Here is a 27,983-nt window from a genome sequence, read left to right on the forward strand (position 1 = left end):
TTCAGTCACCACGGACACCTGAGTGTCCACAGGGAAAAGAAAGAAAAGCATCATGTAGACAATGTCCAGAGAGCTGACCTTTATCTTAAAGTTCTGTTTCCTGCCAAAGCAAACACTCAGCACAATTTTACTGTTTGGTTCCCTGATTAGAAGATAATTCTCACAAGAGAATAAAGTTTCTAAGAACTAAAAATATGCTTCATCTTATGTGAGCCAAACACAAAGCTGGAAAAAAATAGATGAAGTTCATTTTGAATATTTCAAACATCTCCTGTCTACTCTGTCATCCACCCAACCTGCAGTGGGTAGAATCACCCAATCACCCTCCAGCTGGCTTCTTTTCACCAGATCAACTCTCAGGAAGTCATGCGTGCAATAGAAAATGGCATTTTAAGCTTTTTGTCTGCAAAGTGGAGAGGGCTGTAACTTTTTTTTTTGCACATTAAATATTAAAGTTTAATAAAAATTGCTCATATTGAAAAACAAAGACATCAATTATACCCACCCCGCCAACACACAACACATACACAATCCAGACACAATTGTGTTACTAGTGTCAGCTCAAAATTATTAAGCAAATACTGAAATGTAGATAAGTTCCAGAAAATAGCAAGCAGAGGCTAAAAAACATTTATAAAGCTCTTAGTTGCCATGGCAACAGATAAATTCTGGTATCTGAAATTGTAGAAATCAGAAGTTGAACATTTGTGTGACATTACTTTTCTATGGTTTTTCAAGGGATAAGAGGGAAACTTTTCCAATTAAGTTGTTCCAGGGCCTTCTTGAATTTAACAGATGGCGGTTGCAAAGACATTAATTGAGGCTATAGGACAAGGGATCAGTGGATATCTCCGTTCCCAAAAGAAGTGAGCAGGTCTAAAGGCAGAGACTGATTTCCAGGTTAGGCAGCCTGCAGAGCTAGTGATGATTCGTCCTCCTCTATCAAGCCCCCCATGAGAGCCATAAACACATGGATGCTGAAGGCAATGCTGTTTCTTGATTCCTGTTTTCATGCATTGCTCACAAGCTGCAGATGCATGCCATGGGCACTGTTGCCTGCCCTGCCCCTCTCCTTGCTCTCCAGGGCTGTGCCTTTGCTAATGTACCAGCCAGGATGCTTTTTCTTCCTTTCTTCCTGTCTGGGTCTTCGTCAGCATCTTCTGCATAATGAGGCTGCTGCTGGGCGGCTCCAGACACTCCACTTTGGATCCATCTGGCTGGGGAGGTCTCACAATCATGGCAGATGGCAATGAGGAGAAAGTTACATCTTATGTGCATGACAGCAGGCAAAAAGAGCAGGGCTGTCACATTTTAGAGGAGTGTAGAAGATGAGTTACTACTAGGCAGGTGGTTCTTAGGCAGGAAGGCTTTGATTCTCTGAAATCACAGCCCAGGCTACAATTACACTGACTCTGCAAAATGATGCTTCTCCAATATCTTGACTTCCTTATAACACTTCCCCCAAAGCCTAGGTGGAACATATGATTACTACTAACTACCCATATTCCTTCTCAGGGGCCATTCCCCTAATTATCACTATTACAAATGATCTTCATTTGTCAGAGCTGCTTATTGAGGATGCCATCATAAAAGGACACCTGTTTAGAAATATAGCTGTAATCAATTAGGCAAAAAGACTAAAAGAGTCCCCACCGGAGCTACTGTGGTCACAGCCTAGGATGTATGGTTGTTTGAAAAAGTTACCTCTTTAAACCAGCTCTCTATCCTCATTTGCCATGAGGAGTGTTCCTGGCCCTACTGAACCTCTAACCTGATTCACAGCTCTGAGCTTCGGTGTCCTCACCGATGTAGGGCCTAATAACAGCTCCCTACAGACCTGCGAGAGTCTAATGAGATGCACATATGTGAGAGCACTTCTAACAATGTCAAATGCCCACATCAGACACAGAACAAAAGGTCGGTACTTCCTATCTGTGGAACCCTGTCCTGGTGATAAAGACCTACACAGGATAGGAGAGTAGGATGCAAGCAGCGTTAATGCATCCTAAATTTTTCTAAGCTAAGAAAAATTTAACTCTCTTATTACTCCTTCTTCTTTCCTCACTTTATTGCTGACCACCTCATTACTAATGTAACAAAGTCAATTTCGCCTCAAACTATTACATTTGATGCTTGCCTTGTTATACCCTGTGGAAACTTGTCAAATTAAAGACAGCTCTCCACTTCAGAAAAGTACCTCTGTCCTTCCTGGCTCTCCTCAGACTGGACATTAGTGAATGGGGATCATTTAGTCTGGAGAGATTTCAATGAAGAGCCCAGTGTCAGCTGGGATTCTTGCCCCCCAAGACAGAGCTTTTATGCCGCAGTTGGTCCAACGTTCTGTGGACCACTAAAGAGCAAGGACGGGCTGCCCCAACCATAGTTGTAATTTCCTAAAGCCATACATTCATTTTACTAAAGGAACAGCTTCACCTAGCTGTCAGCTGAACCAGTGCACTCCAATACAGGTTATTATCTCAAACCCTCAAACTCTTCCCCTTCTCTAAGCTGGTTCCCTTCTTTAAGCCGGTTTTATGGTGTGGGGGCTGAGGTTTCAGGAACAGACCCTATCAGATCGTTTGAAATACACTTCTTTCATCCTCCGAAACCTACACCTTCCCTCAAGCCTTCTTCCAAAAGCTCTCGTGACAAAACTGTTGTTCCTCCTCCATCTAATGACAAGACCAAGGTAGTTATTACAGAAGTTAAAGACCTAAAACAAACTTTGGCAATTGAGACAGGATATCAAGATGCTAATGCCTGGTTGGAATGGATCAAACATTCCATCCACACTTTAAACAAAAGCAATTGTTATGCTTGTGCGCACTGCAGACCAGAGGCCCAGATTGTCCCCTTTCCACTAGGATAGTCCTTTAGTCTACTAGGCATGGGCTGTATGGTTGCTCTTTTTCAGGATTACACAGCCTGGGGTAAAAAGTCGCGTCAAGCTCTCTCTGCTATATCCTGAAGTTCAACACCCTGCAGGTCAGCCCCCAAGGGCCATCCAACTTCTGTCTCCTGACACTAAGTTCACTTCATATCTCTCACTACAGGGAGGAAACTTAGCGTTCCTTGGAGGCCTAAAAGGATGCAGTGAGCTTAAGACTTTCCAAGAGCTTACCAATCAGTCAGCCCTTGTTCATCCCCAAGCATATGTATGGTGGTATTGTGGTGGACCTTTACTGGACTCTCTGCCAAGTAACTGGAGCAGCACTTGTGCTCTAGTTTAATTGGCTATCCCTTTCACCCTGGCATTTCATCAACCAGAGAGAGGAAAAATACAACATCATAAAACAGGGGAAGCTCCTTATGGGTCTTTCAACTCCCACATTTATTTAGATGCAATTGGAGTCCCATGAGGAGTACCAGATAAATTTAAAGATCAAGATTACATAGCTGCAGGATTTGAGTCAAATTTAAATAGCTGCAGGATTTTGTTGGTGACAATTAATAAAAACATAGATTGGATAAATAAATTACATCTATTATAATTAGCAGTGGTTTATTAATTACAGCAGGGATGCTGTCAAAGGGATAGCAGAACAATTGGGGCCCACTAGCCAGATGGACTGGGAAAACAGAATGGCCCTAGATATGATATTAGCTGAAAAAGGCAGTGTTGGTGTTATGATTAAAACTCAGGGCTGTACCTGTATCCCAAACAATACTGCCCCCACTGGGAGCATAACAACAGTCTTACAAAGACCTACCGCTTTATCCAATGAATTAGCTAAAAATTCTGGAGTCAATAAACCTTTCTCAGGATGGCTAGAAAGGTGGTTCAGTAGATGGAAAAGATCATAGCCTCAATTCTTACTTCTCTTGCAGCCGTAATAGGTGTACTCATTCTTGCTGGGTATTTGGTCATACCATGCATCCATGGGGTAGTGCAAAGACTTATAGAAACAGCATCTACTGAAACCTCACTTAACTTTCCTCCACCTTATTCAGAAAACCTTTTTTCTTTTAGAGGATCAAGTCAAGCAGCAAAGCCAAGACATGTTAAAAAGGTTTGAAGAGGAAGGCCTATGAAAATTGAAAGGGGGGAGATTGTAGGATACAGTAAATTCCTCTTCAGAGTTTAGCCTGTTAACTTCCTTTAAAATTCAAGAGGGTGGCTGGGCGTGGTGGCTTATGCCTGTAATCCCAGCACTTTGCAAGGCCAAGGCGGGCGGATCACGAGGTCAGGAGATCGAGACCATCCTGGCTAATACGGTCAAACCCCGTCTCTACTAGAAATACAAAAAAATTAGCAGGGCGTGATGGCGGGCGCCTGTAATCCCAGCTACTCAAGAGGCTGAGGCAGGAGAATGGCGTGAACCCAGGAGGCGGAGCTTGCAGTGAGCCGAGATCGCGCCACTGCACTCCAGCCTGGGTGACAGAGCAAGACTCCGTCTCAAAAAAAAAAAAAAAAAAATTCAAGAGGGAGAAAAAATCATTAAGTACAATGAGTTCTGAGTTCCTCTTCAAAGAACCAGTATGTCAGTATGTTCGGCTTCCCTGTTCTTTGTTCTCCATTTTGAAGTTTAACTTCCTTGTTCTTTACGCCCCCTTGCCTCTAGTTTCAGTAAACAACCCCCTCCTAGCCTCTATCACCTGTTCTGTCCTTAGGCATCCTTACTCACCTGTTCTGTAACTGTCTTTCCTGCTGAAACTACTCACCCCGCCACTCCAGCTCATACGCTCGTTCTCTTTAAAATTTCCAACTGGAATTAGCTTATACTGTGTGGTCCAACCCTAGCCAATAGGGGAAAGACACAGCAGTAGGGACTAGCTGCATTAGGAATAAGACGCCGTTCTCCTCCCTTGTCTGGTGTGCTCTCACCATTGCTCCATCTGAGAGATGCACTCTTCTATAGAAGTAAATTGCTTTGCTGAGAAAATTTTTGCCTGAGTGCTATTTTCACTCTGTGGCACCAAGCACTTACTTCGAACAGTTTGGTTACATTTTTTACACCCAGCGTGGGGCTATATGTCTCTACTGGTCTAGCCTGCCTGGTTTCCAATGGATGGAGCAATTGGCTGTGGCATCATGCCAGGGCTTACCCATTCATGCTACCAGGCAGAGCAACAACTGCTCATGAGTGTCAGCTGCTTGTGGCTACCTGACCTCCCAGCTGGGATTCTAGGGATGTCCCACCAGCTGCCAAGAACATCTTTTCCCTTTTTCTCCCCTCTGTGGCATCAGCTGCCTGCAATGCTTTATTAGTGTAAGGAAAATGATAGTTGAGGAAGTTGACAGGATTCAAGACTGGGTAAGTCACACCAGTTTGCATATTACAAATCCTCTTCATACTACAAATCCTCTGTCTCTGCCATTTGCAGTATCAGTTAGTCTAAGAGTTATTAACTTCCCAGTCTCCTTCTACAGGAATTGGTTCAGGAGTACTCTGTTTTGATCTGGGTGTTTGTGTTCTTTTGATCTCTCCCCTGAGAATAGGCAACTTGACTTCCATTCCGTCTAAGTGGCCATTGGGCTGTATATTGGCTTATTGGAAAGCTTATAGCCATGAACTCATGACAAAAGAGATAATGATTTTTTTTCCATTGTAACACTGTTTGGCCTATGTATGTGTTGGAATCTGAAAAATGGTGGCTACTGAACAGTGATTTACACTAGTACACCTTATTACAGTTGGAGTTATTTTGCCTGAGATCTGGGAAATGAAATGAGATACCATGTGTTTAAGCATTTATTACATAACAAAGACTCAGTACATGAAGGGTCTATGTGAATGATGTGGAGAAAAGGGAAAAAGGGATTTCTCTTTCCAGATAGTAAGACCCAAAAGGAAGAGGATATTGATGATATGGGCCTCATAAATATCTTAAATTTCCCCTCCCATGTGGTACTGGGGGCACCAGCCCTCCCAGGATCACCAGATGTAGTCCAGGACCCAGAAGGGCCAAGGTGTTAGCACCTCTCCCCAGGATGGGGAAGGAATAGAAATGGCTGTTCCACTTGCAGGTTTTACTTGGGACTCCAACAATGGAGGAATGGCTCCGTTGAGTCATTATAAAAAGTATGTGTCGGCAGGGTTAAAGAGAAGAATGCAAAAGAGCTTAAATAAAGCCAGGGCAGCTCTCCCAAAGGCAGATGAGAACCCCTGTGAATTTCTGGAGTGCATTTACCAGGCTTACCACAAGTATATGGACTATGATCCAGAAGCTCCTGAGAATACGAGAATGGTAAACGTGACTTTCATCCAATATTAAACGAAAACTGCAGAAACTGGAGGGGGTATTTGGAATAAACCTTTCCCAGCTGGCGGACATTGCCTTCAGAGTATATAATGCCAGGAAGGCCAAAAAGCTAAAGCAAGCCATAATATACTTGGAATCAGTGGAAAGAATGTACATCCGAAAAGAAAAAACCAGGCACAGGGAGGTGGCCAGAACAAAACTCTAGATAATGATCAGTCTGCCCCCTGCAAGGAGGAAGGTCATTGGAAATCTGAGTACCCCAAATTAAAGAAAAGACAGGGAAACCAGAAGAAGGAAGACACAGTGACAGAGAAAAAACATACCGGCTGATGGTAAAGCAGGACAGTAGCTCAGATAGTGAAGGAGGCCCAGGGGTTCCCCTAAATCTTTTGGAGCAGGCTGTAATTTCCCCACAGGAACCTCAGGTACGATTGACAATGGGGAGCAAACTGATTGACTTTTTAATCAGTACCGGTGTGACTTATTCAGTAAGAAACACTAAAGAAACTGAAAGTACTAGGAAAACAGTGGTTGTGATGGTTGTCACTGGCAAGATGCAGCAAAAAGCCTTTCTCCAGACTCTGGAGAGTCAGGAGACTGCCAGACACAGAGATCTGGAGCTGAGACACAGTTTCCTCTATATGTTGGAATACCCAATTCCTTTGCTGGAGTGAGATTTGCTTTGTAAACTAAATTGCCATGTGATTTTTCTCCAGAAAAACAACAACTTCATATGCAGGTCCTGCCAGAGCAAGCTTTGCAGCTGCAGATGCTGCTCACACACCCTGAGGAAGAAAAAGAATGCCTCCAGCCAGCAATCCGTGAGCAAGTAAGTAGTCATGAGGGCAGATGGGACCACAGGTAGAGCTAAAAATACACAGCCTGTGCACACAGAAATAAATGAAGGGGCTAAGGTATTCCCCAAACACAGTGCCCTCTAAAAACAGAGGCTTTAGAGAGGAAACAACCTATATTACAGAAGTTTCTAAAAAAATGGACAAATAGGTCCTTACAGATCTCCATACAATGCCCCTATCCTGCCTGTTAAAAACCCACACTTAAATGAGTATTGATTTGTACAAGATTTGGGAACCATTAATGACATTGTCCAAGACATTCACCTAACTATGCCCAACGTTTACACCTTACTAACTGATATACCAGGGCACTATGGGTGGTTTTCGGTATTAGACTTAAAGGATATCTGTTTTTTTTTTTGCCTCCTGATTGAAGAGAGGGACCAGATGCTGTTCACCTTTGAGTGGCAAGAGCTGGAAACAAAAAACACCTGCCAATATTGTTAGGCTGTATTATCTTAAGGTTTTAGAAACTCACCCACCATCTTTGGCAAAATATTGGCAAAGGGCTTCAGAGATTTTCAACTAGATGATGGGGTTCTGCTAAAATATTTGAAAGACTTGTTAATCGCAAGCCAAGACTATGAGAGGTGCCTATCTAACACTATCTTAATCTTAAATTATTTGATATAATACAGACAACATATCACCTCAGAAAGCTCAGATTTGTAAACAAAAAGTGACCTATCTTGGGTTCTGACTAAAAACAAGGAAAGCAGAGCTTGATGTCCGACCAGAAACAGGTGACAGCAGCAATAAAGGCCCCTGGGAACGGAAGACACTGTGGGGGGTTTTAGGTGTGGCAGGTTTCTGCTGAATCTGAATCCCTAATTTTGGACTCATAGTCAAACCTCTCTACAAGGCTCTAAAGGGATTAGATTCAGGAGCCCAACAGGCATTTGATACCATCAAAAAAAAAAAAAAATTAGTGTCAGCTCCAGCATCAGGACTGCCCAATTCTTGAAAGCTATTTAGACTCTATATCCATGAAAAACAGGGCACAAAACAGGAAATACTAATTCAACTACGTGAGAATTCCCCACAACCCGTAGCCTACTTTCCCAAATAACTGGAGCAGATTACCAGACGATGGCCACCTTGTCTTCAGGCCGTGGCAGCTACCTGTGATATCTTACAGGAAACAGAAAAATTTACCCCAGGACAGCCCATTACTGCATTTGTGCCTCATCAAGTGTTAACCTTATTGTAGCAAAAGGGAGGTTACTGGATGACAGCGGGGCATATGGGCAAATACCAAGCCAGCCTATTAGATAACCAAAAAGTTTCCTGCAAACTACCACAGTCTTGAATCCTGCCACCTTGCTCCCAGCCACTGAGTCCAACTGTGAACTGGAGCATAATTGTTTAGAAATTCTTGATGCGGTCTGTTCCAGCAGACCAGATCTGTCAGATCATCTGATGGCCACTCCAGACTGGGAGCTATACACTGACTGAAGCAGTTTCGCAGAAGGAGGACAATGCCAGGCCAGGTGTGCTCCAGTGACCTTAGACAAGGTAGTAGAAGCCTATGTCCCCGCTGCTGGTACTTCAGCACAAAAAGCTGAATGGATTGCTCTCATCAGGGCCTTAAAACAGTCTCAAGAGAAGTGGGTAAACATTTACACCTACTCCAAATATGCCTTCTTGGTAGTGTATGCCCGTGGGGTCATTCAGAAAGAAAGGGGATTCTTAACCTCAAGAAATAAAGACATTAAGCACCTGCTGGAAATTTTAGCTTTGTTAGAAGCAGTTGTTCTGCCAACTCAAGTTGCTATTATGCACTGCCAAGGCCACCAAAAGAATGACTCCCCAGTAACCAAAGGGAATCAAGTGGCTGATAAAGCTGCAAAGCAGGCCACTCAAGAAACATATTTACTTGGGCCCTTAATACTCCGTTTAGACTTGTCAGAATTTAAACTCCACTACACTGAATGAAATGAAGAATGCACACATGAGTGGACATTGACCAACACAGACCCTCGTTCCTCATGGAAAGCTAACACTCATGGGATATTTCTCCCTGAGGCCCTGGTATACCCAGTCCTAAAACTCCTGCATGAGGGAGCACACTATGGAAGAGATGCACTGGCTCACCTGGTGTAGCCATATCTCAAAGGGCCACACCTTCAAAAGACCATTCAAAAGATTATATAAGCATGTTATCTATATGCCTCAAATGATCCAAGAGCTGCATGCAACTCTTCCCAGAGGAGGGTACAATACAAAGGAATATGACCATTCGAGGACTGGCAGGTTGATTTCACCCAGATGCACAGAACATTGGGAATTATAAATGCCTACTAGTGTTTGTAGACACATTTTCTGGAAAGGTTGAAGCTTACCCGAGCAAGAGATTGAAGCCTATCCGAACAAGTCTGAGAAAGCTGCAGAAGTAGCTAAGGCTCTGCTAAAAGAAATCATTCCTGGATTTGGACTTCCTTACTCCATACCAAGCAACAATAATCCTTCTTTTATTTCTGAGATCACACAAAGGATAAGCCAAGCATTACAGATCAAATGGAAATGACACTCTTGTTGGAGTCCACAATCAACTGGAAAGACCGAAAAGATGATCCACATGCTAAAAAACAAAACAAAAAAAACACAAAACAACAACAAAGAACAACAAAAACAAAAACAAAACAAAACAACAACAACAAAAACAAAAAACAAAAAACAAAAACAAAACAAAACAAAAACCCTGGCAAAACTCTATCGGGGAACAGATTTAAAATGGTAAAGGGTTTTACCTATTGCCCTGCTATGGATTGGGGTAGCACCCTGAAGTGGGCTTAAATTCAGGCTTTTTGAAATTGTGTGTGGGAGACCCTTCTGAACTTCTTGGCCAGGGACCCCACCCTTGGACTTAATAAATTAATCAAGAATTAAACAGTATGTACAACAACTAAGACGTAAATCACTAACCCTGCACCAATTTGTTCTTTTTGTTCTTTCCAGTTTTATGTGTCTTAGAAACAAGCCCCTTCACCCTTTGCATCCAGGGATAAAGTGCTGTTAAATCTTGGTAAAAACAAGGACTGGACCAACAATAGCCAGCCAAAAAGTGGACAGGTCATTATGATGTTTTATTAACTACTCATTCATCTGTTAAGCTGGCTGGAGTCAAACCATGCATATATCACATTTGGGTAAAAATCGCCCCTCCGCAACCTGACACAGCAGACAATCAACCTGGTTGGACTTGTGGGCCAACTGGAGAACTGAAGCTATGGCTTAAGAAAAATCTTTTTGTACTATAGGATGAAACTTCTGTTAGTCTTTATCATAATAAATAAACTTTTTTGACATCTGCTAAAACTAGTGTATTTCTACAGTGGGCACGACATTATGCAGATAGTCTACACTAAGATGCTTGCTGGGTATGTGGATTGCTACCCATCTCTAGCACTTCTGGGCTACTTTAGTGAGTATCACCCCTGCAGGGGACTGATTAGATACATTTACAAACCTATATGAAAAACTGTTCATGGGAAAATCAGGACCTTGGTACCTTAAGGTAATATTTTTAAAAAATGGCCTGGCATTAATATAATGCTTCAGAACCCAGATCCTGGAAAACCCTTCATTATAACCAGACTATCCAAAGGACCTCTGAGTATGCAATCCCTCTCTTAAAGGAGTTTTCCTAGATGGCCCCCAAGATTTTGGCTACTAATAACCATTACATGGTAGGTGAGTTTTTATCAAATTTGGGACGATTACCTCTGGATGATCTCCACTATTAGTCACTTAACCCAAATTGCCCCTTTATGTTGGCAACAAAGGAATCACTCTTAGAATCATTGGCCGAATGTTACTAAAAATGTGGATAGGATGCCTCTACGTCAATGTGAACATTCTTTAGTGCTATATTAGACAAACTTGTTTACCACTGATTGGACATAGACCCAAAATTTGGTGGCTGGTCCCCAGTAGAACTCAATAGTCATGTGAAACTAATCTTCGGCCATGTCTACCTGATGGATGGATAGGGCAGTGCACGTTAGGACTCCCATAGGTCCAGGGCTGATTAACAAAAACCACCAGGCAGGCTGCACACTTTCCAAATGTGTTACACCAATGGACCAGGCCGGTTTTCCCTTGGTATGACCATCGCCTGTCCCTTGTTTTCCCCCAAGCAGGCTTAGAAAGCATCATCTGGCATATTGAGGCACTTACAAATTATAGCAAGTGCTGAAAGACACATTTAAGGGCATCTCATTAGTAACCTCTGAAATGACTATGATGAGAAAAGTAGTCTTGCAAAACCACATGGCCCTTGATGTACTCACAGCTGCTGGGAGGGACCTTGAGCCATAATTGAAACTAAATGTTTTGTGTATATCCTAGATAATTTGCGAAACATCTCCTTAGCCCTTCAAGACGTGCACAGACAAATCATTGCTATGTCTGACCCCACAATGTCCCTAAACCAATGGTTATCTTCATGGTTTGGATCAGGACCTACTTGGTGGAAAAAACTGCTAGTAATTCCAGCTATGATTATAGGAATAGGTATACTTCTCTGCTATGGGTTATACTCTTGTTGTACTATATGTATGCAATTGCGAGATCGCATTTTCCTTGATTGGAAAGGCTCCTCACTCCCAGGTCAGTGATGCTGTAAATAATCACTTCCATAAGTTGAGGAATGCATGAATACTTCCAACTCCAGGTAAATAAATTCCATTCTCCAGCTCCCTAGTGATGCCCCCTTTCAGCAGGAAGTGGTTAGAAAGAAATTGACACCTGATCTCCCATAGAAATGAAATAGGAATTGGCAGTGGGGAGTTTGTAACTGGTATAATCAGCCTGCTGCAAAAATGAATAGCCTCACCCTTTGCTTTATTCAGTATCTAGCCATATCCTTGCTTAAGAAACCCAGGGGCTAATCTTGAAATAAACCGGGCATGAATTTGAGATTGTGGAATCCTACATTCTCAGAAAAATCACTGAGGGGGGTTAATCCATAAGCTAGTTGCAGTCATGGTGATGCCAGCCAGACCTCCAGGTGATCCGTTGCTGAAGATAGCCATCAGAATAAGACATGCAAACCTGCACCCTGCATCACTCCTGCTCAGTTTCCATGCCTCTTACTTCTTAAAATCCCTTTAGCTAGCCTAAAATTTTGAAATCGTCTTTGAGGCGCTAGTCCACCATCTCCTCAGGTTATTGGCTCTTGAATAAGCCTGCTTTTCCTTCCACCAAATCTTATCTCACAAGTCTTGCTTTTGAGCAGTGAGCAGTGATCAGCTGACCCTTAGCTTGGTTACATTATCACTCAGGAAATTCCAAGGGTTTTAAAAGCTCTGTGGCAGGAACCAGGAACTAAGTTCAAATTTATTCTTTATTATACCACAGGTCCCAACTCCCATGACTACCTGGATGGTGACAAGGACAGAATTATCTTCTCGTCCTTCTTTCTCACTCTAAATATACACAGACATGCTATTAGGAGGGAAAACTTTCCCTCTACCAACTTTGGTTCAGTGGGTGGGAGCCTGTGAATTAACTATAGATAGGTTAGCAGGGGGAAAGAAAACAAGTTGTACTCATAACTTGTGGAAGCATTCAGATGAAGAGGCTTGATGAAGAGCTAGAGATAAAAGTTTATTTATCAACTCATAGGGGAAAAGAAGGAGGGAGAAATGGCTTCTGTAGGAAAACAAATGACTTTTGGAAAAGAGAAATAGAAGCTTTGGATAAAGTTTTACACAATTTTCTTGGAATATCTTCTGTCTGGGTGAAGTCATCCTCACACGGTTAAAAAGAATCCTGGACAGAAATATAATTATAAGTGAGTGTTAATCAGGCTACACTTTGACCCACTTCCTTGTAACCAAAAGTCACGAACACTAGGTACTGACAATTTGCATTCTCATTGTTCCTGTAGATAAGATCTTTGACATTAGAATCATAAGGCTTTTGTTTAAGAATTGCTTATGCAGATCCTGAATTCCAGCAGAACAGCTGACACCACCAACTGTAAAGAGCCCCACAGATGAACTGATCAGCATGAGAATACTGTTTCTTCATCTCTCTGTCCCGTGACTTCACTCTGCATTCTTCAACCAATTAGTGATCTCTTACTTCCACCTACTTCAAATCCTTAAAAACTCCAGCCTCAAACTCTTTGAGGAAATGCATTTGAGGTTTCCTTCCATCTTTTGGTTCGGCAGCCCTGCAATTAAACCTCTTTCTCTGCTGCAACCCAGTGTCTTGGCATATTGACATGCTGTGCACATCAGGCAAAAGACCTATTACCATTACATGAGGACTCCTCTGGAGGGAGATAATGGTGGGGGCATTTCTGGGATGCTCTGCTTTAGTCAAGTGAGAGAAGTTCAGGTAAGATTTCTTTCTGTATCTGCTGTAATTCAGATGTTTTCAGTTTTGTCAGTTTTGTCCTTACACATGCACACACACACACACACACACACACACACACACTCACACTTCCCTTCTGAAGCAGCTAGCATTTCATCTCTTTGTTCCTGTCACGTGCATCCATGTGAAGAGACCACCAAACAGGCTTTGTGTGAGCAATAAAGCTTTTTAATCACCTGGGTACAGGCAGACTGAGTCCAAAAAAGGAGGCAGCAAAGGGAGAGAGGGGTGGGGCAGTTTTATAGGATTCGGGTTGGTAGTGGAAAATTACAGTCAAAGCCGGTTATTCTCTTGCGGGCAGGGGTGGGGGTCACAAGGTGCTCTGGTGGGGAGCTCCTGAGTCTCATTGTCCAGGAGAAGGAATGTCACAAGGTTAATTGATCAGTTAAGGTGGGGCAGGAACATATCACAATGGTGGAATGTCATCAGTTAAGGCAGGAACTGGCTATTTTCACTTCTTTTGTGGTTCTTCAGTTGCTTCAGGCCATCTGGATGTATATGTGCAGGCTTGGGCTCAGAGGCCTGACAGCTCCCAAATTTGCTTGTAAATATTCTAAGGGAGAAGGAAGAGCTGTGAGAATTGTCTTTGAGAGGAATCATTCTCTCTGGAGTAAATGAGACAAATCTGTGTTGTGGTCATGGATCTGCTGGGCATTAGTCTTTGACCAGAGTTTATGAGGTTATTAAGGTGCATGCATGTTTATAAACTAGAGAAGAATTTAAAAATCAGAGAAAAAGAAATAATACCATAGCACAGTCTTCTCAGGTACCTTTGGTTTAAGTCCTTTATTACAAAGAAAACATAAAAAATCTTTCAGTCAGTAAGAGTACATAAGTCTTAATGATCTAGTACATTTTTTAATACTTTGACTTACTAGGGTGATTCAAAGGTTCAGGAAAAAGAAAATTCCCAGTATCATTTTCTTAATCCTATTCTTTTTTTTTTTTTTTTTTTTTGAGATGGAGTCTTGCTCTGTCGCCCAGGCTGGAGTGCAGTGGCGCGATCTCGGCTCACCGCAAGCTCCGCCTCCCAGGTTCACGCCATTCTCCTGCCTCAGCCTCTCCGAGTAGCTGGGACTACAGGCGCCCGCCACCACACCCGGCTAATTTTTTTGTATTTTTAGTAGAGACGGGGTTTCACTGTGGTCTCGATCTCCTGACCTCGTGATCCGCCCGCCTCGGCCTCCCAAAGTGCTGGGATTACAAGCGTGAGCCACCGCGCCCAGCCTCTTAATCTTATTCAACTGAAACATAAGAATGCCAAAAAATACAGGGCTCACATTTTGCTGGCATACATTTCCAAATTTTTAATGCCTCCCCCAACAGGTGAATTTTAAGGATAAAAAAAGCAGACACTTTCAAAACATTCCTTGTGATGAAGTAGAAAAAGCCCTGGATAAGTGGCCAGCTACACTGGATTTTTGTCTCAATTCTTCCATTAACTTTATAGTCTTCAGCAAATCCCTTAACTTTGAGCTTCTATATGTAATGACATCATTATAAGTGCTGTGGTATTAAAATGTGATAAACATAGATGAAAGCATTTTGAAATGTTTGAAATACTACATAAATACACATAATAACTAAATTCCACAGGATAGGATCTGAGAGAGCTAAGCTGACCCGTATTATAAAAGGAAGCTTATTACAGAAAAGCCCAGCCTCATTCATTATAGGTTTATGTCTCCATTTCTCTTTGGTGCAATGTATTTATTAGAATGAGTTATATAGAGAAAAAGAATAAGAAATGAGCTGAGGAGACAGAGCCTGGGACAGCTCAAACGCATTACTCACTGCTTTTTAAGGAGTAAATGTAAGATCAACCACTCATGATAATCCCTACAGGGTGGCATCTAACCGTCAAAGTGCACAGGCACCTGTGGGTTACCCTCACAGGCAATGACAACACGTCTAGTGCTCGCCATGGCCCGATATCTGCAGTTGGGTGCCTTGGAACTTCCTGTGTCCCTGCAGTCTGTGACCTTCACTACACCCTCATGGCAGTTCATCTTGCCATTCTTGCATTGCATATTGGTGGTGCTGCAGATACTACGAATGTTCCAGATATCTTCATGGATGAAGGTGTTGAAGCGCTTGCAGTGATACAAAGTCATCTTCCGTCTTTGCATCATCAAGTTGCAGTAGCGATCATTGCCACCTGTCTCCTCAGGGTGCACATGTTGCCGCAGGAATCGCTGGTACATGCCATCCTGGCCATAGGAGGGCTGGACCAGCCCCAGCCCCAGCAGGGTCAGCAGCAAAAGCAGAAGGAATGAATGGGTCCTCGCCAGAGCCATCAGTACCTTAGAGGTGCCTAGAAAAGAAAGCAAGGGGCAGGAGAAATAAGGTAAGAACTGGGCACTGGAAAAAGGTATTGAGAATAGCAAGCTGGCATCCTGCCTCCATAGTCTCCTCTTTCCTCCTTCTTATATGCACCATCTCCCCACTCATCTCTGCTACTTTTCCCACCCTTGCTTCCCCAAGAGTGAGTAGTTTGCAAACATGATCTTTTCTGAAAGCAAGACCTTTCTCATTTACAGAGAGAAGTTGCTGTAGCCAGTACAATGACACAGAGCAGGGACTGACTGCATGGCTGCCAGGCTTGTGTGGTCAGAGTATAAAAAGAGAGAAAAGGTGAACCTAGATGAAACTGCAGTTGTGTGTCTCTTGGGGGAATTCCGTAGGTGTATGATCTTTGGGGAGTGTTTGGTTCCCGGGAGGCTCCAATTCCCAACAGTTTGGATAGACTCAGAATACGTCAAAGAAAGTTTACAAACTACTTTTAATACCTTACATCTGGGAATCTAGGTGGAGGAAGAGGACAGAGGAATATTTAGGCTTTGCCTTTCCTCTCATATGACTATTCTTATTCTTTGTCATTAATTTTATTATTTTTCTTTTCTTTTTTGTCATGTGGCTATTATTCTAATGTGATTTAAAATCTATTCTAATTCTAGAATAATATATGTTATACATTAATCTAAAATGTATTATTCTAATTCTAATGTAAAATCAGGTCCTTTTGGAAATCCTTTTAATTCTATTTAAAAAAAACAAACAAACAAACAACACAAAACCAGAGTACCCAGATACAGCTTTTAGAAGACAGTTGATAATAGCTACTGTTTGAATGAACTAATAAGTGAAATGAGTGAGCTAATGAACAAATGCAATTAAATGGATAGAGTAAAGGTGTTTCCCAGGCTTATGAAATTGACTAATAAGAAAAGCTAAGAAATGTTTAAAAAATAAATTTAAACAGCACAATATCCTCAAAAGAAAACTTGGATTGTGTCTTCTTCTCCTTGCTGTTTCTACGCATAACCTAAAAAATCTAGGCCATGGAGATACATTGCTTTGTCTTGCATCTATTCTTGATGTTCCTCCTGTCTTGTCAATAGTTGTTGGTAGCTGTCTGTCTTCTCTGGTTGCAGCATCATTGTGTTGTCACCTCTTGGCAGTGAAAAATAAGCATATATTTTATAGCATTAAAAAAAAAGCCAGAGCAGCAACAAAAAAAGCATTGCCATGTAGCTTCAGAACATTCATTGCTTTCGTTGACAGATTAAAGAAAGGAATCCAGGCCTATCTTAGTCTACACCCTGTGCTCTTTCCACTATCCTCTACTGCCTCTCTCATCCCACGCCCCAAATATTCAGGATATCAAAGACATTTATGCTCAGAATTGCTACTTCCCAGCAGCAGAGTTTAATGAAGATTGGAGGTGGACTCACTCACCAACTGACTAGCCAGATGCTGCCATCTGGCCGTCACTCCTGGAATTGATGTGAATTGTGAATCGCCTTGACTCTTGCAGTGTAGCAGGGCTGATTCACTACAGCAAAGAAAAATCATCCCTGATTCAATAGGAAGTGAGCAACCCAAATTAGCAAAGGCAATGTTTTGAGTCAGGCAGCCCAACTCCATATGTGCAGTCCAAGGACTGACCCAAGTTGAACTCCTAGTTTGATGTATATGGGTACTATTGTCTTTTGATTTCAAATTCTGCTTCATAACGGTGGATCACACTGTGTGAATGACTGAAATGGCTTCCAAATGACCTGTACCTTACTTTGTTCTGCTGAAAGGCTACCTTTTCATTATTGATAATGAAAGCATATCAAACATGGATATTGTTCTTTTAAATGCCACCTCCTATACCCATAGCCACCTTTTGCCTTTGCACATAAAGATATCAAGCTGTATGTCATATTTGTGTGCCTGCAGCTGTAGATGTGAGATACAGTGTTAGGAAGAGAGGGAAGTAAAGAGGTTGTGGGAGGAAGGGCAGATGTTTGATTTCCTTTTTGCCCCAAGAACAATGCATACAACTTCTGAAGGTATACTTAGTGCTTGGATTATAGCTTCAGCAGATCAATATACTTTGGTTTGCTTTTCTGGTGGCACCTTGAGTTTCCATGGTTTTATCTACTTTCTCTCATCCTGATTCTTTGTGACCAAAAATATGGTTTAGCAAGATAACTGGCTACAGAGAAAACCTCACCTATGCATGCAAGAGCAGACCCAGGACGTCAGCTTTTCTACACTACTCAAGTAAACAAGACATACAGAAATATTTGAGGACAGCAGGCCAGTGTGGATACCAATGGGTGCATCTCAAAACTGTAGCTACAAGAGAAAATTGAATGATTTCCACATCATCCCAACACACACTTTTGGGTCAGGATTTTCCCCAAATGCTTTCTCCATTGCACTACCCTGACTCAGTAAGAACTTCTTTTGACACTGTGGTCTAAAAGACTGAGGCTGTGACCATGAGAAAATTACCTAATCTCTCTCAGCAGATTTCCTCATAAGCAAAGTGAGCATATAATACCTACCTCTTAGGGATGTTATGAAAAGAAAATCAGTCTAAGTGCCTATAACAAGGCCTAGCACATGGTAAATGCTCAGTAAATGTTGGCAATTACTGCATTTTTTTTTTTTACCACTTCCATTTTTCTTGGTTTCCTCTGCTTCTGTCAATCTGGATAAAATAACGAATGACTACAGAGTTGCATGTATTATTGACTCCTCTTTATTTCGTAGAGCTAACTGTATTCTCAAGATATTGGAAGTCTGTTTTTAAACTATAAAATATCTTAGCTACTAGATTCCTAGAAAAATTTTTCTTCTCCAAATTGCATAGAATTTTCTTCCTTGCATGTCACTATTCTTCAAAGGACTTAGCATTTTAGAGTGTTCCTTCTTTTTCCTTGCAAAGCCAACAATCACAGCTGACCAGGACTTCAATTCTTCAAATAATTCACTCAGGATAAAATGACCTGCCTGCAACTTGACATTTTATTTTAAACAGCTTGTGGTTGTGATAGAACAAGAGGCCCAGACCAAAAAGGACTAGGAATGCTTGCTCAGCTGCCAGTACCATCAGCAGGTCAGGAAACACCCCCATCCCACTGCCATGTGAGTTCCTATGAAACAGCCATTTCCCTTAACACCAGAGCAAACTATGAGATGATAGTGCTCCAAGCAGATGTTTGGAGAAGATGTGAGTTTTCACAGCTTATGATGTGATCAATATAATAATGGTCCATGCCTTTGACTTGCCCTATCAAGGCCTTGAGTGGCAGCAATGATCTCGAGTAACTTTGCCTCACCTCAAGGAAATAGCACTGGTTGGAGAACTTGAGAAAAGGGCCCAAATAGTTTACCAGAAACTGGGACTTTCTCATTTCATGAGAGGTTTTTGAGATTTGGTAATATGGCATATTTTCTAGTAAGAGAGGTTTGGAATACTTTTTCCTGTTTTCTTAAGGAATGACAGTGTTTTCAGTTTTGAAATAGACTAACCCAAGGAAGAGAGATTCTTGTGCTAAGCACATACCAGCAACCTATTTCTCAAACCCATTCCTAAATTTGAATACTTTCAGTGAGGCTGGGCTCTCCTAGATGGTACCTGGACAATGTTCTATAACCTGAGTATTGGGGAGCCAGGGCTTTTGGCCCATTTCAGGGCAATACCAGGAGCAGAAGGAGCCACCATAGGGAATACTGAGACCACAATAATTATGTGTTCACAAGGCAGTGAAACTGGCGATTTATAACTAATTTATTGGCAACGACTTTCTAAATAAAATACCCAAGTACCTGTTGACAGAAATTAGGTAACAGGAAGCTAACCACTGAGTCTGTAGATTGAACAGTGTATTTCACAGAGAGTGTGTTAACCTAAGTTATGTTCACTTAAAAACAAATCTTGAGAATTGAGGAAGAATAAGGGATAAACTGGGATAAACTGGGAATCTTTCTTTTTTTTCTTTCTTTCTTTTTTTTTGAGATGGAGTCTCACTCTGTCGCCCAGGCTGGAGTGCACTGGCATGATCTCGGCTCACTGCAACCTCCGCGTCCCGGGTTCAAGCGATTCTCCTGCCTCAGCCTCCCGAGTAGCTGGGACTATAGGTGTGTGCCACCACGCCCAGCTAATTTTCACATTTTTAGTAGAGGCAAGGTTTCACCATGTTGTCCAGGATGGTCTTGATCTATTGACCTCATGATCTGCCCGCCTCAGCTTCCCAAAGTGCTGGGATTACAGGCGTGAGCCACAGCGCTTGGCCGGAATCTTTCTATAACTTCCCCCAAAACATCACACTTGCCAGACATTAGTTGATAAAGTAAAAGATTACAGAGGAAATAATGTAATTGGTTTTTGAATTTTATATAAAATAACCATGACAAGAGAATATCCTGGGAGCATGCCATTCAAACATCAAAATTATCTCTCGCTTAAGACAAAAGGTGGCTACCCTGAATGAATTTTGGTATTCATGCTGGATTACATATGTGTATATGTGTGTGTGTGTAACAGAGTGAGAGAAACTATAATAATCTGTTGGTATGTTGGTACTTGGTCCTTGGAAACTCCTCCCCAAGGTCTCATATTTGTAGAAGTAATATTAGCTTATTATTTGACAGAAAAAACAATTTGCCTCTCTTGGAAATTCTGCTTAGTAGCTATGAGCCCTGGAATTTTTCCATCTCTCTCTGTAGATCAACATACCATACTTTCCTTCACAGAGAGGTAAAGTCTACCTCCCTAATGACTTGTAAAAACTGCTAAGGAAAAAGTGGCCAGGCTCAGTGGCTCATGCCTGTAATCCCAGCACTTTGGGAGGCCAAGGTGGGCGGATCTCCTGAGGTCAGGAGTTCAAGACCAACCTGGCCAAAATGGTGAAACCCTGTCTCTACTAAAAACACAAAAATTAGCCAGGTGTGGTGGTGCATGCCTATAATCTCAGCTATTTGGGAGGCTGAGGCAGGAGAATCACTTGAACCCAGGAGGCAGAGGTTGCGGTGAGCCGAGATTGTGCCATTGCACTTAAGCCTGGGTGACAGAGTGAGACTCTGTCTCAAAAAAAAAAAAAAGAAAAGAAAAAGGCATTTCTACCCTATGCAGTCCTCTCAGGGACCAACCAAGCAGAGAAAAAGGAAAGATCAATATGCCCAGAATCAGTGCGAAGACTCTGAGTCTTACTGATATCAAGACATTTTTATTTATTAAACATGTCAAACAGAAAACAAAAGGTCCAGGTAGCTCTTTCTTTGGGCCCTTGGCAATGAATGTTGCCAGCAGTGTTCTGGGTGCAGAGGGGAAATGTAAGGCAAAGACAGCAGAGCCAGCACTTGACCAGTGGCCCGCTGGTTACGGATGACGGAAAATTGACTGATCCAAGTGGACAGGTAAGCCATTTTCACAAGCAACAACAATGTTTCTGAACCCCGATGTGGCTCGGTAGTGGCATGGAGGCCGGGGGGACCCTCCATGTAGCTTGCAAGTGGTGACCTGGAAAGAAGACCTGCTTATTCTTAGGTTTTCTCTGTGAGGGTTTCCATTCTTGTTTTCACAGATGGCCTTGATGCTGCGCTTGTTGCCATGAATAAAGGTGTTGATGTCTTTGCAGGGCGAGGTCAGGCCCCGTCTCGTCATCATGCTTTCACAGTATCTGTCATTCCGGCCCTGTGGTTTGGCGTCATAGTGCTGGGTCAGGAAGTCTATGTACCTGGAGCTATCCTGAGCCAGAGTCGGTGGGGTCAGACCCAGACCCAGCATGAAGAACAACAACAAAACGCCCAGGCCCATCACCATCTCTTCCAACACAGGCTCCTGCCAAGGGCAAAAGGAGGTGTGGTAGACACAAGAACAGCAGCACCAAATTAGGCTAGAAGGACAGGAGCTTTGCTCTCTGACATGGCATCATGAATCAGATCTTTTCCACTACCAAATTTTAAATTCTGTTTTCCCTTCCTCATTAACCTCACACTTCGTCAATCCATTCCTCCGGAATGTCTATTTAATAGTTTCCTGAGCACAACCTCTAGCTCCAACCATTCTTTCCCATCCCTTAGAATCACTGAGTATTTCTCTATCAGTCATAACATTACAAAATCCACTCTCACTCTTTAATTCATTATTAATTGAATAACGAACATTATATAGGTCCCTACTGGGTACCAGGGACTGTGCTAGGTCCTGAGGCACATTGAGACATACCAAATGACGGCCGGGCGCGGTGGCTCATGCCTGTAATCCCAGCACTTTGGGAGGCCAAGGCGGGCGGATCACAGGGTCAGGAGATCGAGACCATCCTGGCTAACACGGTGAAACCCCGTCTCTACTAAAAATACAAAAAATTAGCCAGGCGTGGTGGCGGGCGCCTGTGGTCCCAGCTACTCGGGAGGCTGAGGCAGGAGAATGGCGTGAACCCGAGAGGCGGAGCTTGCAGTGAGCCGAGATTGCGCCACTGCACTCCAGCCTTGGAGACAGAGCAAGACTCCATCTCAAAATAAAAAAAATAAAAAAAATAAAAAATGCCTCCCTAATAGGAAATGAGGCATCCATGGGGAAAAGATGGCTTCAATGTACTGAGATGAGATAGTAATACAGGAGGTGAGAGCTAAGAAGAGAGTTTTAGGGGAGTGGTCGCTAACATTTTTGGCATCAGGGATAATTTTTGTGGAAGACAGTATTTCCATGGATGGGTGGGGGATGGTTTCAGGATGAAATGGTTCTGGCTCAGATAGATCATCAAGCATTAGTTAGATTCTCATAAAGAGTGCACAGTCTGGATCCCGCACATGCACAGTTCACAATAGGCGTCCAGCTCCTATGAGAATCTAATGCTGCCTGCTGATCCGGCAGGAGGCAGAGCTCAGGCAGACAGGCCACAGACCGGGATTTGGGGACCTCTGTTTTAGGGAACCCTGAGCCCAGGGAAGGAGTCAACCATAAAATTGTTTACGACAGACTTCTAGCTAATTAGTCAGCTAACGTGAAGAAAGCAGTTGAAAGCAGTTGTATCCTGAGTTGAAGGGAAGCAGACCTACCTCCCCAAGAAGTAGGTGGTTCATGGTCAAAGGTGAATTTGTTCTATACTATTTAGAAAGAAGAGGGAGGAGCATGGAAGAAGACACGTGATGTTTGGAAGATGGGTGTGGAATCAACCCTTACAGAGAAGAAAGAGGAATATGAGCTTATTCTTAGGAGCTTCTCACATTGACAGCAATTGAGATTATTCTAGAGAATATTTTCCAGTTTATCCTGCATATGTACATACGCTGTTACACAACAGGCAAATGGTGCTACCATGTGGTAAAAAAATGCCTTAAACTTTTTTTTATCAAATCAAAGGCCTTACAGTTTGCTCTAATGATTTCTTAACATCTTCCTCAAAAGAAGAGAAAAAGAGGATTACTGCCATCACCTCTCAAGAGCTGTCAGTCTCAAACTCTAGAACGCACACATCCCAGGAATAGTGCATCACAGACTGTCAACACACTTTAGTCAGGTGCTTTAGGTAAATACAGTGCTTCTTCCTGGAGCATAATTTTAACTCAATGACTGATCATTGAAAATGGAACTAAACAAATATGAATTATAACAAAATAGAAAGCAAAATTCTTATGCTTAAGAATTCTATTTTAAGATTCTAATTTTAAGATTCTATTTGCTTTTTAAGATTCTATTTGCTTTTTAAGATTCTATTGCTTATGAAAGTTGAAGATTAGAGAATTGAAAAGTAGGCCGGGCGTGGTGGCTCACACTTGTAATCCCGGCACTTTGGGAGGCCGAGGCGGGCGGATCACGAGGTCAGGAGATCGAGACCATGGTGAAACCCCATCTCCACTAAAAATACAAAAAAATTAGCCAGGCGTGGTGGCGGGCGCCTGTAGTCCCAGCTACTCAGAGAGGCTGAGGCAGGAGAATGGCGTGAACCCGGGAGGCGGAGCTTGCAGTGAGCCGAGATTGCACCACTGCACTCCAGCCTGGGCGACAGAGCGAGACTCCGTCTCAAAAAAAAAAAAAAAAAAAAGAGAATTGAAAAGTATTTGGTATGTGCGACAAGTAGTTTCTGACTACCTTTAGTTCTTTGGAGAAAATTTTAAGGACTATTCAGAGCCTTTAAAAACCATTACAGATCTAACCCACATTATATCTAATATATGTGAATGCCCCTATATTATAACTTTTCACTGTAAAATTTTACCTGATTTTTAGAATTTTGCTTTTTAAATTGTTCGTTTATGAGTAACTCATTGAATTTATGACTGGCTATGATTTCTTGGTAGTCATCACACATACTGAGAAATTCTCACAAAGGGAGAAAAATCTGATCTTCAAATTGTATTACATTCTTAAGTGTAATACAATTCTTATGACCCCAAATGTAAAAATAAATGGTACATTTTCATAGACATTAAATTAATTATTAATTCTTTATTTTGTGCTTCTCTTGTGTGTAAGTCAATGAACATCTTCGTATCAAATAGTTCTGTAGCCCTTGCAGGAAGCACCAACGTTGTACAAGTTGTGGGGATATTGCTGTTCACAGAAGGGAGTCTGAGCTTACAAAAAGGCCATGGGTCCTAGCACTAGGCCTGTGGTGTGGCTAGCCTGTTCTGAGAGCAAGACTGTGGATCTAGAAAGACGCAGGACCGCAATGTTCTATGGTTACATGGGAAGACATGTGACTGGGTGAGCAAAGTGGGCTCTCTTTCTAATTTGCATTTGGTGTTGATTCCATTACAAATTATAATCTACGAACTTAATGCAAACATTTTCAGCTGCTATTTACTCCATTATTGTGGAATGAAAAAATTCCTCAGCATATTATTTGGTATTCTTCAGCAGTGCATCAATTTGTCTGCACCAACATTTGTCTATACTTGAGAGAGTTGCTATCTCTAAAAGTCTGAAATTCCATGCTGAAAGTGTGTTCTTGGGAGTTTATCAAGAAAGAGGTACATGATTGCAGAATGGGGAGCCAGCCCTAAAGGAGTAACAAGTACTCACTCACACAGCTGCTCCAGTATAGCTGTTGGGCTGCCAAGCCACCCACTTGCCACGTTCTTCACATTTACATCATGCTTTTCAGTCTCCTGGGTGTGTTTCCTGTTTCTAGTTTTTTGGAAGATCTTATTAAGTTTTATTGATTTGTAATCAATTATTAGTCTCTTGCTCTGTAATGAACAAATACTGGCTTCTAATGTCAAAGGTCTCCCTTACATAGTCAACATCCTTCTGCCTGGTGCCAGAATCCCAGAATTCAAAAATCAGGAAACGGAACCAGAGCTGCTAGTACCTAAAAGAGTCGTTAGGTGGCAGTGGTGGATAGGAATGTTACTAATGTCTTCTCTGACGTACTTGCAGGAGGTGCCAATGCTGTATAACTTGTGGGAATATTGCTGTTCACAGAAAGGAGTATGAGCTGGTAAGCCTGTTTAGAATCTCTGTCCAAACTCTCTCTGCATTAGATATTAAGACCAAGGACACCTCACTAGATATAAGTGCCGAAGTAAAAGCCACAAAGTTCAGGATCTACCCATAAGGATACCACAAAATAAAGACCGACCTGTTGTCAGGTTTCACGGGTGCCATTTCCAAACATGCCATTACCCACGTGATCCTGGATGAACAATGAACTATTTACTTGTTAGTGTTTCTTACTGGTGTATATTCTACAGAACTCATATTATTCACCTTGAATCAACATGCTTACCTTATTATAACCCTTAATATTTTTTAAATAATTGACTTCATTTTTCTCTCCAGGCCTAGGTTTGTTCATCAAGAAAATAAGAAAGTTGCTAGCTCTAAAAATCTGAAGTTTCATGGTTCTCGTTAAGCATAATAGAGGCTTTGCTGGTTTCAATAGCAAAGGTCCAGTGACCCTCAGCTACAGAGACAAATTTTGTGTAAGTTTAGTTGGGGGCACAAGGCACCAACTGGAACAAGTAGATGATAGGGTGACCCGTGGCCCAATCTCACTAAGATGCATCACCTGATAAGGCTCAGTGTGTAAGCCAAGCTCACATAACCCCTCTAGGTAAAGCACTGGACTACACGGGGGCTTTGCCTCCTAAAAAGCCACTTGTTTTTTTAGTATGAAGGCCCTCACATCCCAGTCGGGAGAGGTAAAAGGGTATCTTCGCTTCTGACTTGCAGAGTATGCACATTCATTTTGTAACAAGTCAGCTAAGGTTTGCCCAGGCTTACTGTAATCCTGATTCCCTAAGACATCCAGGAACCAAATCTCAGCAAGCGTACACCAAAACCACCAATATCTAACATCTGCTCCCTCACTCAAAACTTTCTCAATATATTCAACTCTAAATTTCTCAGAAAGCAAGGTAAAATGGAATTGGGAGAAAACCAGTAAGAGACAGATTAGTTGTGGTGTAAAAGTGAATCTGCCTAAGCCAAGGGTGCAAAGCCTCACATCTGGTGGCAAAAGTCCTATAGATATATCCTTCTGTACCCAAACATGTAACTGTCTGTCAGCTTTTTGTCAGTGGAATTAGTCCCAGCTGTCCTCTGTTCTTTTTTCTTTTCTTTTTTTTTTTTTTTTTTTGAGACAGAGTCTTGTTCTATCGCCCAGACTAGATCGCGGTGGTGCTATCTCAGCTCACTGCAACCTCCACCTCCCAGGTTCAGGCAATTCTCCTGCCTCAGCCTCCCAAGTAGCTGGGATTACAGGCGGCCACCACCACACTTGGCTAATTTTGTATATTTGGTAGAGACGGGGTTTCGCCATGTCGGCCAGGCTGGTCTCGAACTCCTGACCTCAGGTGATCCGCCTACCTCGGCTTCCCAAAGTGCGGGGATTACAGGTGTGAGCCACCACACCTGGCCCCAACTGTTCTTTAGAGTAACTTTATCTTCTGTATCAAATGAATCTGTTAGTTTTCACAAGAAATGATATTCTCTCCCTCTCCCCACAGGCAATGTTCAGTATTCAATAGATTCATCAAACTTTACACACCAGGGAGTTAACTTGACAGTTTATGATGAGTAACTATAGTTATCATTTTCATCAATGTGGCTTCACACTTTTATATATCCTAGGGCAAAATCCCCCAAAGTGAGAGCCTAACACCCAAGGCATATTCATCCCTTTATCACTTTTCCTTCCTTCTTCCCTTCAACCTGCCAGTGAGCCTTCTTTTGATCTTGGGATGTGTTCCACTTTGTTTTCAAAGAGCATCCAAAACTTTTCTAAGAAAGAAATTAGCAGGGAAGGTTAGAAGGAAACAATGCTAAAAACATACTTTCTGTTTCTTTCCTTGTTAAGCCACATGTAATGCCTGTAACGGGGTGGACGACGGGGGAGGACGTCCAATGCCCTTTGGCAAATGGCTCCCCCAGGCCTTTGGGGATTTTATCCCAATTTAGAAATCCCTCCTAAACTTCCACTTGCTCCCGGTCTCACTAATTTCTCTTTATCCACATATAGGCCATCCCAAAGGAAACCTGTTTTCATTTTAAACTTTAGAATCTGATCCATTTTCTTTTTAATTCATGAGCTTGAGCCTGGAGGCTTTAAAGGGAGGAAAATGGTTTCATTAAAATGGATGGATGGCTAGAAATAATATATAAAACAAATAGAACAATAGATTATCCAGGAGGAAGAATCTTACAAAAATCTGGCAGTTTCCCTTCAACAGGAGACGGGTTCCAGCTGCTTGTTCCTGGAGATGGGTTCAAGTTGTGTGAACCTGGAGGCCTCTCCAGGTTCTGATTATATAGTGTTCCTAATAAGGGGGTGGAGAGAATAGAGCTAAGGATGCCCAATCCTGGCAGGGACATGAAAACCAAGGACACTGCTCTTGAACAAACGAGGAAGGTCATTCACCTTTTCGCTGGGCATGATTGGGTTAGATATTAACCCACCTGAATGGATTAGAGATTTGTTCTGGAAGACAAAGTTTGAGAAACATGGCCTTCTGTCCAAAAGTTGCCTTTTTCTGCTGTCTGTGGTGCTTACTCTTGTCCATGGCAGGACTGAGGTTTCACTATTCACACATAATAGTCTGGATCCATAAGGTAACATCTCTGATCTCCCTGGGCCAACTCCAAGAACTGCCTTGGAAGATGTCACAGAGTCAGATATGGTCTTCCAGTAGGATGCTTTTCCACTGTACTATTTATCATTTATCATATCATATTTATCGTATCACATCATTTGGTTTCATGAACGGATGCTAAGCACGTTAGTCCATCGATTTCATACAGCCAGGAAA

The 27,983-nt window shown here is 42.3% G+C and overlaps 2 protein-coding genes across 2 annotated transcripts; both read right to left on the reverse strand.

Moving 5' to 3' along the window:
- Nucleotides 1–14,219: 14,219 nt before the first annotated feature.
- Nucleotides 14,220–15,745, reverse strand: RNASE4 (ribonuclease A family member 4). The gene has a single exon (XM_032179411.2). The coding sequence runs from the start codon at nt 15,743–15,745 to the stop codon at nt 15,302–15,304; it is 444 nt and encodes a 147-aa protein (XP_032035302.1). The 3' UTR covers nt 14,220–15,301.
- Nucleotides 15,746–20,975: 5,230 nt separating this feature from the next.
- ANG (angiogenin) lies at nt 20,976–21,552 on the reverse strand. Its single transcript, XM_032179410.2, has one exon. It carries the CDS (start codon nt 21,550–21,552, stop codon nt 21,109–21,111), a length of 444 nt encoding a protein of 147 aa, XP_032035301.1. The 3' UTR covers nt 20,976–21,108.
- Between the last annotated feature and the right edge of the window lie 6,431 nt (nt 21,553–27,983).

This window comes from Hylobates moloch, unplaced genomic scaffold (assembly GCF_009828535.3).
Source record: "Hylobates moloch isolate HMO894 unplaced genomic scaffold, HMol_V3 SCAFFOLD_16, whole genome shotgun sequence".
In the NCBI taxonomy this organism is placed as follows: Eukaryota; Metazoa; Chordata; class Mammalia; order Primates; family Hylobatidae; genus Hylobates; species Hylobates moloch.

Bases quoted from the DNA above. Each gene is read 5' to 3' on its own strand.
- ANG (XM_032179410.2), bottom strand. From the start codon at position 21,552: ATGGTGATGGGCCTGGGCGTTTTGTTGTTGTTCTTCATGCTGGGTCTG.
- RNASE4 (XM_032179411.2), bottom strand. From the start codon at position 15,745: ATGGCTCTGGCGAGGACCCATTCATTCCTTCTGCTTTTGCTGCTGACC.